Source organism: Carettochelys insculpta, chromosome 2, assembly GCF_033958435.1.
Source record: "Carettochelys insculpta isolate YL-2023 chromosome 2, ASM3395843v1, whole genome shotgun sequence".
Taxonomy (NCBI): domain Eukaryota; kingdom Metazoa; phylum Chordata; order Testudines; family Carettochelyidae; genus Carettochelys; species Carettochelys insculpta.
In genome coordinates, this window is record NC_134138.1 from 99,496,441 (window position 1) to 99,510,454 (window position 14,014).

At 42.8% G+C, this 14,014-nt stretch overlaps 1 protein-coding gene across 1 annotated transcript in view; it reads left to right on the forward strand.

The window, feature by feature from the left end:
* Positions 1-1,940: 1,940 nt before the first annotated feature.
* CEP192 (centrosomal protein 192) overlaps positions 1,941-14,014 on the forward strand; it is a 172,473-nt gene continuing 160,399 nt past the window's right edge. Inside the window, exons 1-3 of the mRNA XM_074987485.1 lie at positions 1,941-2,014; positions 5,353-5,538; positions 13,728-13,853. Of these exons, the coding sequence (XP_074843586.1) occupies positions 5,369-5,538; positions 13,728-13,853 (296 nt within the window). The 5' untranslated portion in view covers positions 1,941-2,014; positions 5,353-5,368. The remainder of the gene's footprint in view (positions 2,015-5,352; positions 5,539-13,727; positions 13,854-14,014) is intronic.

Genomic DNA, 14,014 nt, shown 5'->3' on the forward strand with positions numbered 1-14,014 from the left:
GAGGTACACATCTCCTAGAGCTGGAAGGTCATCTAGTCCAGTCCCCTTGGCAGGACCAAGCACTATCCCTGACATTTGCCCTACTCCCTAAATGCCCTCCTCAAGAATTGAGCTCACACTCCTGGGTTTAGCAGGCCCATGTTCAAACCACAGAGCTAGCCCTCCCGATACACATTTCACAGAACTGGAAGGGACCTTGGGAGGTCATTGAGTCTACTCAGCTACCCTTTTGGCAGGACCAAGCACTATCCTTTTTCAATCTGTTTGCCCCAGATCCCTAAATGGACCCTTCAGAGATTGAACTCATAACCTTGGGTTTAGTAGGCCACTGCTCGTACTACCGAGCTATCACTCTTCCTACAAAGAAAAGGAGCTAGTCAAAGGCAAGGCGGGGAAGAAGCCGGAGACCAAACAAAAGACGATAGCAGGGATGATATGTCCAGAGGGCAAAGGCTTATTGGTTCTTATAATTGCGTAAAAAGGATGAATAAAATTAGATTATCATAAAATAAGTCCAATCTTTTCATTCATATATAAGTTGAGAAATACTAAGTTAATGTACTTCTGGAAGAGCTCCGTATACCTTCAGGAGTACACATACCCCCAGCTGAGAACCACTGACCTACAACATAGAAAATATTTTTTTCTCTCCATTTTCATCTGACAAGTGGGTTTTAACTACAGAAGCTCCTGGCCTAATAAATTTGTTAGTTTCTAAAGTGCCCCAAAGCTACAGACTAACAGGGATATCCCTCTGAGACTAATAATACTGCATCACACTATTTCCTTAAAAGCTGTAGTATTTACAGTTCTACAGCCCATGAGTCACTTTTTGTCCAAAGTCTGTTTGAAGTATCTTCTTTAATATCTGGTCGGCTTAATGTCTGTATTTTAATTAAAAGAATCTGTTATTTGCCTACAATTATCTTAAATATTTATCACAACTTTAAGTGCCAGTTCAATTTTAATATTGCAAAATAAACTTAGGACAGGTTCAAAGTTTCAGCTAAGATTTTTGTTTGTAGGTATGTGTGGGCTATTTATCCATGCTGTTAAAATTGTGTGTGTGGAAAATGAGTTCTGTTAGCCTTTAGATCAGGTATGCAGGGTAGCCTTCTGCAGTGTGTTACTTCTGGCCCATTTCGTGATTCACCCCCTGTGCAGGGTATCCCAAAACTGCTATTTCATGCAACTGGGTCACTAATGCAGCAGCTGCAGCCAGACCGCTCTGGAAATTTATTTAACGAAGTGCCATGTGTCATCACACCTGCTCCCAGCAGGGCCTCAGAGGGCGGCCCGTACATGAGCCCACCTGCTTGTCTTGCTATGCTAGGCTCGCAGGGCACACAGCAGGGGCAGGGCCTCCTGATTGACCTCGGCCTCCCGCAGCTGGTCAGGCGCCCTTGCGATGCGATGGCCTGGGCACTGCCCGGTGCCGCTGCACGAAGCTGCTCTCCGCGCGCCTCTGCTCCCACCTGAAGGCCCACATCCAGGAAGCTCTGCCCAAGTTTCCGCCCCCTAACCCCGACGGGACGGGGCTCGTGTCCCTCCTAGCAGCTGGGGCGGGGTCAGTTACGTCACGCTCCTCGCCCCCAATCATGAACTTAGTTCCAGCTTTTTTTTTGTTCGTCTTAACCTGAGGCGCTCAGTTGGTTCGGTTCCTTTGGCCCCGCCCCCGAGGGAACCGCGCGCGCCCAGAAGGAAGAGATAGAGAGTCCCGGGGGCGGGGACGGGTCAGGTATTGGTGGGAGGGCCTCGCGCTGCAGCACAAATCCGGCGGGGTGGCTCCAGCGCCTGCTTCCGGCTGCGCTGGGTCTGGTGAGTGAGCGCGCATGCGCGGCTGTGGGGGCAAGTCGAGCGACGGTTTGAAGTTGTGGCGGGCGGGCGGTTGTTTGGGCTCCCTGGCCCCTTGTCCGTGTAGAGAGGTAGCGGGTCCCAGCTTCTGTTGCTTTCTCCTCTCCGCCCTGTGGTCTTCGTTCTGCGCACGCGCGGCAGGCCGCTTCTCGGGTGTGCGGTGAGTAAGGCTCCCTCCCCGGCCCGTGGCAGCAGGGAGGCTCCTGCTCCCAGATGTAGAGATTTCTCCCTGCCTCAGTCCCGTTCCTCGGCCCGACTCGGGGGTGCGCGGGGGAGGCTGAATGTGCAATGGGCAAAGTGACGTGAGTTAAACCAGAGGAAGGTGCCCTTCCTCCGGAGTGAGTGTGTCCACACGGGAGTGGGGCCGGTGTGCGCCTGTTGACACTGGGCAGTGTCGCTGACCACTTGCTTTGTTTCCCTATTCCACCTCGTGTAGGGAGCCAAGAGGGGTAAGTGTGTCATTATGAAACCATCTCCCTGGGGTGCTTGCTGGCTGGGGAAAAGGCAGCCGGGATGAGCATGTCATGGGTCCAGCTGCATTTGTAGGTGGCCATTACTGGGGGAGTCATCATGGGCCATTGCCTCCCCTTGGGCAGTTAAAGCAAAGAAGATGCTGGCTGCTCCAAAGCATCATTGAAACTTGCTAAATACAGGTCAGGCTCTGTAGCATGAGGGCTCCAAAACCAACTCTACACTATCACAGGCCATTGATCAAAGTTATGCAACTTCAGTTACTGAAAAATGTAGCTGAAGTTGGCTGCTGATGCTTTCCTGTTGATGTCCCTTACTCTTCTCATTCTTCTAGGGTTGTCTTTACAAAATAAAGCAAGCAGTCCTATAACAGCTTACCTAATAAATAATATTGTTAGTCTTTTAATGGCCTTTCAGGGAAAAGACCCACTTCATGTTCTTGGGCAGAACTGAGAGGAAAAACTGAAAGAGCACTTGGATAGCAGCTAAAGATAAAAACTAAAAAGTAAGGGCTGGGGAGAGGAAGTGGAGGGAGAGAGAAACCTTTGGGCAGTGTAAACTAAATTAAGTGGAATTTAACTGCTGGACCCTGGATGTTCCTGGGCCAGCGAGTAATGGATTTCAGAGGTACAACCTGTCCTTAGACAGTATAAGTTGACCTCTTCTTGCCATTCCACCATGCTGCCTTTTGGTAGTAGTAAAATTAGTATTTAGTGGCTTGGCAGCTAAATTTAGTGCCAAAATATGATCCTGTTGGATGATGCACTAAACAGATAGCTAATTTCTTATTTTTAATAAAATTGTGTGATTAAAGACTAATTATGTAACTTTAATGGAAGGCACAACTACCAAGTGCTTCTTTGGAAAAAAAGTAATCAGTCTTGTACCCTTATTCATTTTTTGAAATATTTTATTAATGTCTTTGAAGATCTTGCATGGAATGCAATAAACAGTGAAGGAGCTGGAAGTCAGCTTTTTACTTTAATTGGGTACTCTGAATGGATACATGCAAATTTGGAAGTGTTTTGAAATTTGAGTTGTCTCCCAAACACTTACTCAATAAAACACCCTTTAAATAACACACCTGAAACTTTAAAGGAAGTGTTTTCTGCTCCCTTGTTGGAATTTTATGACTTGCTTTCCACATAGGTGATAGGGAGTATTAAAAGGTAGTGGCTATAGTCAGAACTGTTGCACATTTTCACCAGCATTCTGTAACCCGATTCAATTCTGACAGTATTTTACGTTAACCACAGTAGCTATCCCAAATAACAAGCAGTGCTGTAGCACTTCTAAAACTAACAAATAAAATTTAAACAAATGTGACTTTTTTTTTTTTTTTTTTTTAAAACAGTGATTTTTATTTGGGTTTGGAAGTAGACATGCTTTAAAACTAGCAAATGGATAAAAAGTCTACTGCGTTTTTGGGTAAAACTAGGTCTCGCCGAAGGAAGGTTACTATCAGCTCTCTTTAGCTGTTCTGATTTTACTTTTGGCTGAGTGCTAATACCATTCTGGACTCAATCACTGGTTTAAAGAATACAGTAGACCCCTGCGTTATGTGAAGGTTGCATTCCTGGGTAGTCTTGCATAATTCAAATTTCATGCAGGTCAGGAGGAGCTGGCAACTGGGTGGCCGGCTGCCTCCCAGCTCCCCTCTGCTGGTGGGAGCTGGGAAACTGTCCAGAGCAGCAGTGTTGGTCTGTTTCCTGTCTCTTGTGAGCAGGGGCCAGCCCAGAGTCTGGTTCTGGGCTCCCTGCTGCTCACTGGAGAGGGAAACTAACCAGTGCTGCTGTGCTGGTCAGTTTCCCCACTCCTCTCAGGGGTGGCAAGAGTCAGACTGCTGCCCCTGACAGGATCTGGGCAACTGATCAGGGCAGTAGCTGGTCAGTTTTCCGGCTCCTCTCAGTGGTGGGGTGCTGCTACCTAGCAGCCCAGCACCAGTCATCAGCTCCCTGCCACTGATAGTCATGTTAACCTGAGATACGTGCAAGTTGAGTGTGCTTATCTTGGGGTTCTGATGTACATCTTTTGCTTGGCAATTAGCAGTCAGCAAAATCACCTCTAGACTTTGTGCTATTGATTTCAAGAAAATCTAGTCCTGCTTCTGCTCTTTTGGTGCAAGTAACAGTGTGATCTAGTCACCGAAGATTATATTATTTAACTTTAGTGTTCCTGCACTGTCTTTTAGATCACAGGCAGTTTAATGACCTGTTTGACCTAATACTATCAAATTACTGTTGTGGTGGTGAAGCTCCATCAGTGCTAGTACAATGGAGTTATGCGACTCTAAAATAGTAGCTTTTGGGGCTATAGACAATTAATGGTACATAATTCAGAATCATGCGTACTTTTGTGAAAGTCACATAATTGGGCTTGGAGTCCTTCGATGCTGGTTTGTGAAAATCTTTCCACAGTAAACCCTCGATGTACCATACTAATGGGGAGGGGGTGGTGGCAAGGGGTTTGCTATTCCTGAAAGTCCATTAAATAGTAGGGTTAACATCCCACCCACCCCCACCAGGCTCCCCCATCCCCCCCCAACCTGCCTGGAAAACCCCTATCATTCACTGGAGCCACTGCTGCTGGAGGAGATGCTGGACTCTGCTGTGTGCAGCTGGAGGAGCTGCTGCCATGCGCTCCTCCCACCTGTGGTGGGGGTAGTATGTGAGTGCCAGCCTGCCTGCATACGTGCCCAGCCCCTAGTGGGAGGAGTGCATGATGACTGTGGCAGCTCCACCAGGTGGCAGCAGCAGTAAGTGTCAACTTCTGGGGGTGCGGGTGCAGGTGCAGGGGGAAGCAGACTTTGGACACAATGGGGGGGGAATGTCCATTGTTCCTGAAGTCTGCTAAATTGGGGTCTGTAATATCAAGGGTTTAGTGTATATCTTCACTGGGAAGCATCTGGCTAAGTTGCTTCCTGTTGGGATTGTATGACTTTGGTGATGAACGCTTTTTTTTTTCTTTTTTTGAGCATTGTTGTCTTTATAATGCTGAACTAACATCTTCACATTCATTTTTAATCAGTGTCCTGTCATATGGCATGATGGATGACTTCCGAAATATAGCAGATGAGACATTTCCAAGCTTTTTGGCTAACTCACTGAACAGTAATATCAGTGGGATTATGGAAAATGTCACCATTTCATCACATCTTGGATTACCTGTTGCAGCTTCAACTATTGCCAGGAATAAAACTGGCTGTGACAACAGGTAAGACTATCCTCGTGAGATTTTTTTTTTTCTAACGTAACATACACCTATGTTACTGGGAGTGGTATGAAATGTCTGAATTGCTCTTGCTTATTGTCTGCTCAGGAAAAACTGAAAGTGATTATATGGAGATGGTGTGAATGCATTAAATGTTGGAAAAATGTCAGTGTAGCATAATGAAAGTCTAATGATAACTATAAAATAAAATTGCAGACAAGGTAGATGAGGTGAAACCTTTTGTTCAACCAACTTCTGATGGTGAAAGAGACCAGCTATAGAGTTCTTCGGGTCTGGGAAAGGTCATCTCAGTGTCAAGATACATTGTTCTACATAGAGGACAACAAGAAGTCTTGTGGCACCTTATAGACTAACAGATATTTTGGAGCGTAAGCTTTTGTGCACAAAGACCTGTTTTATATCTGCTCCTTGGAAAGTTCAGCACTGCTGTACTGATGTTATCCATCTGATCAAAATCATATCTATCATGTTCTTGGACTTCTCGTCATTCGATCACCATGTCCACTTCCTACAGTCCTTTTGTTGGGATCTCGTGTTGCAAGTCACCATTCAAAAGGCATTTGACAGTATAGATCAGAAAGTGACTTGGGTCGTTTTGGAGTCATAACGAGTGGATAGCAGACTAATATGGTTGTTGAAAGATATCAATGATAACGTGGAGGCAGTGGTGAGGACATGGGGGGTGGGGGGAGTTGGGAAGTCAGTTCAAAACAAGTAGAGGTACAAGACAAGGAGATCAATATCGCCAAGTATCTTCATTGCACATGTAGCGAGAGCGATGGAGAAGATCAAGGAAGAGGTAGAAGGGATATCTGTGCACAGTGTAGTTATCATTGAGGAAGATGAGGAGAAACTAGCAAAAACTGTGGGTGTTAAATGAAGAACGGAAATGGTATGGACTGACTATGAACATCGATAAAACAAACAATAGTATTTGGAGATAAGGAAATAGGAAGGAAGATCAGTGTGGATGGTATTGAACTAGAAAATGTAGAGAAGCTCACGTATCTGGGGAGCAACATAAAGTATGATGTAGACTGTAAGAAGGAAATAGTGACTAGAAAAATCAAAGCAAGAATGAGTTTGAAGGCGATGGATAAGATCTGGGAAAAGCAAAGCAATTAGCTTAAGAACAAAGCTGGGCGTCTTGAAAACGTATATTCAGCAGCATGTTGTACGGATGTGAGACATGGGTGATAAAGAAATATTTGACAAGAAGAATATTGCCATTCAAAAGGAGTTATAGAAAGATTCTGAGAATAGGATGAATGCAGGAGGTCACCAATGAGGAATTATATAGGAAGTTACAGCCAAAGAGAACCTGCTGCAGAAGGTTATAAAATGGAAGCTACAACTACTTGGACATATTTGCAGAATGAACAACGAACGAAAAATCAAGACCCTAGTGTTCGGCGTAATGGATAGCTCAAAAAGGAGAGGCAGACCCCACAGAGAATGGATAGATTGATACGGAGCTATTCTACAGAAACCAAGCCACTCTGCACTGGATAGGTAAAGATGGAAGGAAATAGTGAGAGAGGCATCGGACACCAAGAGGCGCTGAGCCCACGGTTATTGATAAGTACTATTTCCATCCTTCAGCCAATGGATCAAGGTATTGTTGCAGGTAGCAAGCTTTAAAAGTAGCAACGGGTATGAGGTATCTTATCTGCATCACAGAAGACAAACCAACAGTTAAGCAGTTATGAAGAACTACAACATCAAGATTGCTATAGAAAATATCACAACTGCATGGAATAAAATTATTCTAAGTACCTTGCGTGGTGCTTGGAAAAAGCTATTGCCAAAATATGTTCATGATTTCCATGGTTTTGAGTGGGAGGTGAAAGATGTTCAAATTCTGTCATGTCTGCCAACCCAAGCAGGATTCAATGAGGTAGACTTGGGTGATATTCAAGGCCTGCTGTCACAGGGTGACGAATTAACTTTTCTGCATCCAGAAGTCATCAGAAAAGGAGGAGGAAGAATGAATAACCACAAAATACATTGGACACTCAAACATGCTCAAAATTTTTCAGTGCATTGGAGACAGCTACACAAATCTTAGTGACAATGACCCAAATATAGTACAGAGTTTAGCATGCAAGTGACAGATTCAAGAAGCTGTTTGATGCCATCAGGAGTTGTATGACATGAAAAAGAGGACTGCAGCACAAAATTCAATTCTATCACTTCTTTCAACCATCAACCTTATCACCTACTCATAAACCCTCAGCACTGTTAGCTCTCTAGTGACTTCCACCCCCCTTAATAGGGCTTCTATCCTCAGCTTTTGAGGTTGAGGGTTGCGCATCAGCTATTTCCAGTGATGACATAGACGATCCCATGGAACTCATGTCAACGCCACCTTTTTCACCACTATGTAAGAACTGACTCGTGGTAATGTCAAAAAAGCAATAAAGTAGCACTTTTGTTATGTTTATGATTATAAAGTGGGAAATTGAGTTTGTGGGGATTTTTGGCGGGAGCTGGGAATTGATCACAATTTTTCCCATTGAAATTAATGAGAATTTCATTTTTGATTTTGTGTGTTTCATGGGACTAACTAAATTAGTATGCCTATCCCTCAATTTACAGTGAGCCAAAATCTTTTGATCAAACAGTAATCTAATGCTGGAACAGCCTATCCTTTTTGCCCATAAACTCAGTGGTTATTAACCTTGGTAGTTATTCAGAAAATAGTGGTTCAGTATAACTATTTTGAAGTCATAAACATGATACAGTTAAGTTGGAGTAGTTTTGAGCAGAGACCATGGTGGAATAACAATTAGGAAGTAACCAAATTAAGCTATTGTCCTTTTTGGTCACAGTTTCTTTTTATTCAAGGCGACTGTTACAATATACTACCTCAATGATGGGAACAGATTTTGGGAAACCTGTATGGTAATGAGTAAGGCATATGATTTGTCCTTAACATGTGTCATTTGCCCAAATTGTATCTATTGCCTCTGGTCTGGATGTAAAATGTCAAACTGAATTTTGGACCACTGCCACTTTTAGGAGAATATGATCTTCAGAATTTTTAAATTTAGTTTTCCCATATTCTCGTCTCAGTTTTTATACCTGCCTAGAACATTGTTCTCTGACAGTCTTGTTCAACTCTTAGCTGGTAGCACCTTTTTTAAAACCTGTGGGTTTACCTGAAATGTCGGACTTCTTGAGCTATGTTACATTCCTTGCAACTGTAGGTGATAACTTATGGACAGAATGTAGGTTCCTTTAGTATATTGACCTATTCTACTAGCTGTTGTTGGCTAAGCAGTTGGCCATAATGATGGAGTATAAGACTTCTCAGTCACTAGACTAGCAATTATTTGTAAATGGTTAACTGATGGTTATTCCTAGCCAAATATCTGGGTTTGCTTTAGGAAATGGATGGCTTACAGAGAAGGAGAAAAACGTTTTTACGTAGAGTTGCTTATAGTGAACAGTTCTTTGGTAAACATTACCAGAAAGTAACATTCTAATTAAAGTAATGTTTTTGAGTTTGTTATAAAATGCAAAAATAATTATTGCTGACACTTAAATTGATTTGTATAAAATGAAAAACTTAGCTTTTCTTGCCAAACAAAGACTTGGAGGAAATCAGAGTAGCCTTTTAGCTTCATGAATCCCTGACTAATCTGGGAATCAAGATGAGGCCAGGTACTTTGCCATTCCTTTGTACAGTAAGCTCTTTCATCTCTGGCAGCAAAGGGACTGGTAGGTTGCTGGATATTCAAATATTCTGGATAGTAGAGTGGCATACCTAGCAATGCATAACACTAAAGAAATAAAAGATGAGGGTAGTAAGAAACAAAAATGTATGCAGAGTACTCTATTTACCAACAACAATAGTATTGTACAGTGTATTTGCCATATTTATTTGTATTTACTTTCATTATACCGTGCTTACAGAAAACTTAACTAAAACTTGCGGTTAAAATGCTGGTTGAGTTCTGGGTGATAGAATGCTAGATGTGAAAGTTTACTGTGTATGGGATTGGATTCTTACAATCCTTTTGTGATGCTGAAGGAGTGTTCAGATATTCTACAACAAGAAACATAATTTGACATACATTATACTTCAAATTTTATTTAGTGTTATTGAATACTTTCATCAGCAGTGGAACCAGAAAATATTTAAATATTTTTACTTTACCAACATGGGTTGCTGTTCCATCTCTGGGCTTGTTTCTGCCCTCTTTTCCCCTTTGTGACTAGGCTGCAGTAGTTTGACAGCACACTGGTAACTCAAGCTGTCTTTCTATGCTGCGGTGAAGTTTAAGCCCTTCTAAAATAGGCTCTTGAACTGAGAATGGGAAACTGGTGAGCTGCAGAATGCTGTGTATCTTTAAATCCATAACAAGTATAGTAGGAACTGATGGAAACATAATGGAGTAAGGAAGAGGTACTGAGTCCTTAATATCATTTATTGGTGGCCTAGGTGAGTACCACAGGAATGTGGTTTGAGGAACAAAAGATAGCGATAATAGGCACTGGAGGTGGGGAGTGGGAGGGTGTTTGTTTCTTTCATAGTGTAAATGCTTCTGAAGAATGGGGATGGAAATATAAACTTTTTAGAACTGAATGAGGCAAAATTGGTGGTGATTTCTGAATACTTTGTCATCTATATTAGTTATACTTGCTGATAGGTACTTTGGGGGGGGGAAGTTTCCAAAATGATTGAAATAGTGTGATTTATACTGCATTGTTTGACAATGAGCAAAACTTTTATTTTTGAGTACATAACTTCCCAGGTATACTGCATGCCTGTAGTTCTCACTGAAGTGAGTGGAATTTAAGCACACCTAGTTCACAAGTTAATTTGGCCCTAATAAGATGCAAGACTCATCTGGTGCCTGAGTAAAATTCTTCTTTAGGCCATAATGGTTATATACATCCATTTATAAGTAATAAGCATACTAAATGTGGCTTTGGGGAATATGATGCTGTTATGTGATTGTGCCAAAAGATTAATACTAATAGGCTAAAATGAAAAACAGCACTTATAAGATGCTGTTGTTGTTTTTTGGGCCGTCTTTAGCATTGAGGCCTGATTTAGCAATTCTAATGTGGAAGATCCAAACCTTCTGGATGCATAGGGGTTATTCTGAGGAAGCTACCTCATAGGGAAAGCTCTTGGAGAGACTGCAGTGGTGATAAGCCTCAAGAATTGTCATCCTTGATTAAAACAAGTTTGTTTAATCACTAGGTTGAAAGCTTTAAATTTAAATTTCAAGATTCTCTGTGTGGTGTATAATTCAGAACTCTGATAAATAATCTAAACTACAGTATAGAACCCTATTTCCTGCAACCCTCAAAGTGCAAAAGCTTGGGGGTATTGGGAGTAATGAGCTAGCTGAGTAATTGCTGTGAAGGAGCCTGGATGTGAACTTGAAGGGTGGATAGGTATAGGTGAGAAAAGCATGGAACAAGGTGGATGGGTGGGTTGGTTGTGTGGTTTTTTCTTTTCTTCCTGGGGGGGCACAGGGGAATTGTTGGGGACCTTTCCTCATGTAGATGCTGGTTGAGCTATAACTTTCCCATTCAGTCAGGCGCTCCTACCCCTACTTGTATATATCCCAGCCTTCGCTTCCTTGTGCTCGTGTGGCCCTACGACCTCACCCCCATTCAGTCCCAGTCTTTCTGGACTAGCTTTTATGAGCCTTTCTCTGACATCCCAGCCACTGAAAGACACTGCAGGTTTTTTCTCTCTCCTAGCTGGCTGGGAGTAGGACTCTGTTTTGATGCCAGAGTACCCTCTGGTGGGCAAAAGGTAGCACTTCAAAACTTCCCAGAAGCTGTTTTCAGGGATTGGTGTGAATTAAAGTATGCACAGAAGATAATTATGCTTGTGTACAGGGGCACATAATTCCCCTAGGAATAATGAAGGTAGAGGTTGAACCTTTTTAATGTGGAACACTCTTGTCCAGCAACATCTGTAGTCTGGCATGACTTTAGTTAGCCAAACATACACTTTAATGGGTGTGGCCAAATTTTGTATGATCCCATAAAGCTTTACAGCCACCAGTCCTGGCTCTGTATTCTCTTCTGCTTTTTAGCTGTAATTTTACTCCTAAATGTCTAAGGGCCCAGTAAGTGGTGGAAGTGTGGGTAATGCTGCTAGACAATACTGACCTCCTCTGGTCTGAGAAATTCTCTCCTCTGGTTCTAGTCAGGCCCTGAAGATTCTGGACAAGAAAGGTTCAACCTATAACAATACAAGGAAGCCTCCGTTCTTGAAGTCAGAGACATTAAGTATGGTGAATAGTGTACAGAATCATAAAGAAGAGATCCTCTCAAATGCCACTCCTGTGTGCCAGCAAGGAAAAAAAGCAAAATGATCTTTCCTCAGTTCACTGTTCTTGAAAGATGAAGTCTAGTTGATCACAAATGGGTTTGGAGAAATAAGGAGTTTTTCTCTCAAGTCCTAAATATAAAAGCCCTTAGCAAGAAATAAGCTTTATGCCCTGTCATGTAAATCTCATCCCCTTGGACTGGAATATAACTAACTTCCTCAAGTAGTGAGGTGGACTAATTGTTTTCAGGGTTCATTTTAATAAAGTTCAGATTATTTTAATAGGCACTTGAAGTGCAAAGAGCTACAGGACCAACTGTCGCATAGATCTGTTGCATGCATCCCTCAAGTGACGAGCCTACATTGTTGCACTGTGTGGTTCCACATGCTCTTAAATTGAGTCTGTGCTCTCTAGTGAGGTTGGACACTTATAGTGCTACAGGTCCATTTTGTTTATGCACCTGCTAGAGTTTGCCTGTGACTGTGTATATTTGCAAACAAGTTCTTTTAAAGCATGATTTATTCCTTCCTCCAAGGTACAAAGCACATAGAGCTAGGAGTTAAGTCCAAAACACTAAAATATCTGTTCATAGGTTAGTCTTAGGCCTGGTTTACGCTATGAGGCTTGGTCAAAGTAAGCTGCATTGTCAATTCTGTTATGAATTTGTCTGTACCATCAGGCTCCTTCTGCTGACCTTAAGGGCTTCTAAAGTTGCCTTCTGTACTCCATCTTGATGAGAGGAATAATGTTAAATTTACCCTTCTGAGGTTGAATTTGAAGTAGTGCAGACACAGTGCAGTTCATTTGGATGGCTTTGGCCTCCAAGAGGTATCCCTCAGTGCTCCAATGTGATTGCTCTGGCCAGTACTTACAACTCTGTGTGGCTGTCCCAGGTACACAGGGAAGGCCCAGGTAACTTTTGAATTTCATTTCATTTTGGGCAGTGTGGCATGTCCAGATTTTCAAATGGGTTCCAACATAGAGCATGCAGGAGACAGTGGACCTGATTGCTGCTTGGGGAGAAGAACCAACAGTGTTGCATGGGGAAAATAAAGGAGCTCAACCAAACCTATTGGAAGACAAAGGAGTCAAAACAGTCACTCCGGTTTAGAGCTACCGATAATGCTGCTTCTGTGAGCAGCTGAATGGGATTCGGGGGTGGGGGAGGGCTGACCAAGCTGTTGATGTGATATGGAGCAGTCATGGCCCTACCCTGGGCTGATGGATGGAGGCACATGGCCAGCACCATCCCACCACCACCCTTCAGAAATCACTTCTGTCTGTCTTTGTGGAACTTCTTTTTGACAGTTAATTGGTTTTGACTGATGGTCTAGAAAGCTGCTTGACATTCAACCCTTTCTTCCTTTTCTAGGCTCTTTGGAGTTTTTTGCTCTTTGTTCAACTTTTTAGTTCTAGCTTGGAAAGAGCCAGACACGGGATGGACCCCAATTGATAACTGCTCTCTCCATCCTTTTTTTTTTTTTTTTTAAAGGAGCCTCACTTCTGGCACACTTCTGCTTCCTCTTTGCTCCCACCTCTCCCACCCCCTCACCCTCCTTTACAGCATCTTTTGGTTTAACTCCAGCATTCAGGAGGGTTAGTGTCAAACTGATAACTTGAAGAGCATAAAATATTTATAAAGGGTTTAGCACCAGGGAGAGAATCACTGTACAGCTCCTACACTGACCCCTTAATATCTACTTGCAAAACTAGATGCTAATTAAAGCAGTCTTCAGTTGTTCATGACCATCCACTTAGAGTAGATGATATATGCATGGCTGTTCTTAGTTTCATCAGTTCTTTTAAGAATTGAAAATATGCATATCTGAATTATTAAAATGACACTTTTTTTTTTTTTTTTCCCAATAGGCTCTCTGATGTTCAAGCCTCTTACCTCGAGGAAGGGAGATTTTCACTTCCACCAGCATCTTCTCAGAGTGATCACTCGGGTGTGGAACCAAGGGGGAAGTTAGCTCTGGGGTTTCAGGGTGATTTGTAAGTGATATTGCTGTTTAATCCCTTTTAAAAAGATGGGGTGGGCGGGGGAAACCACAGCAAATTGTGTGGTAAACTGTGCATATAAAGGACATTGCTCTGAATTTGTTTTCTATATGAAGTAACTAGCAGATTCACCTGGATTGCTTGGGCCTTTATGT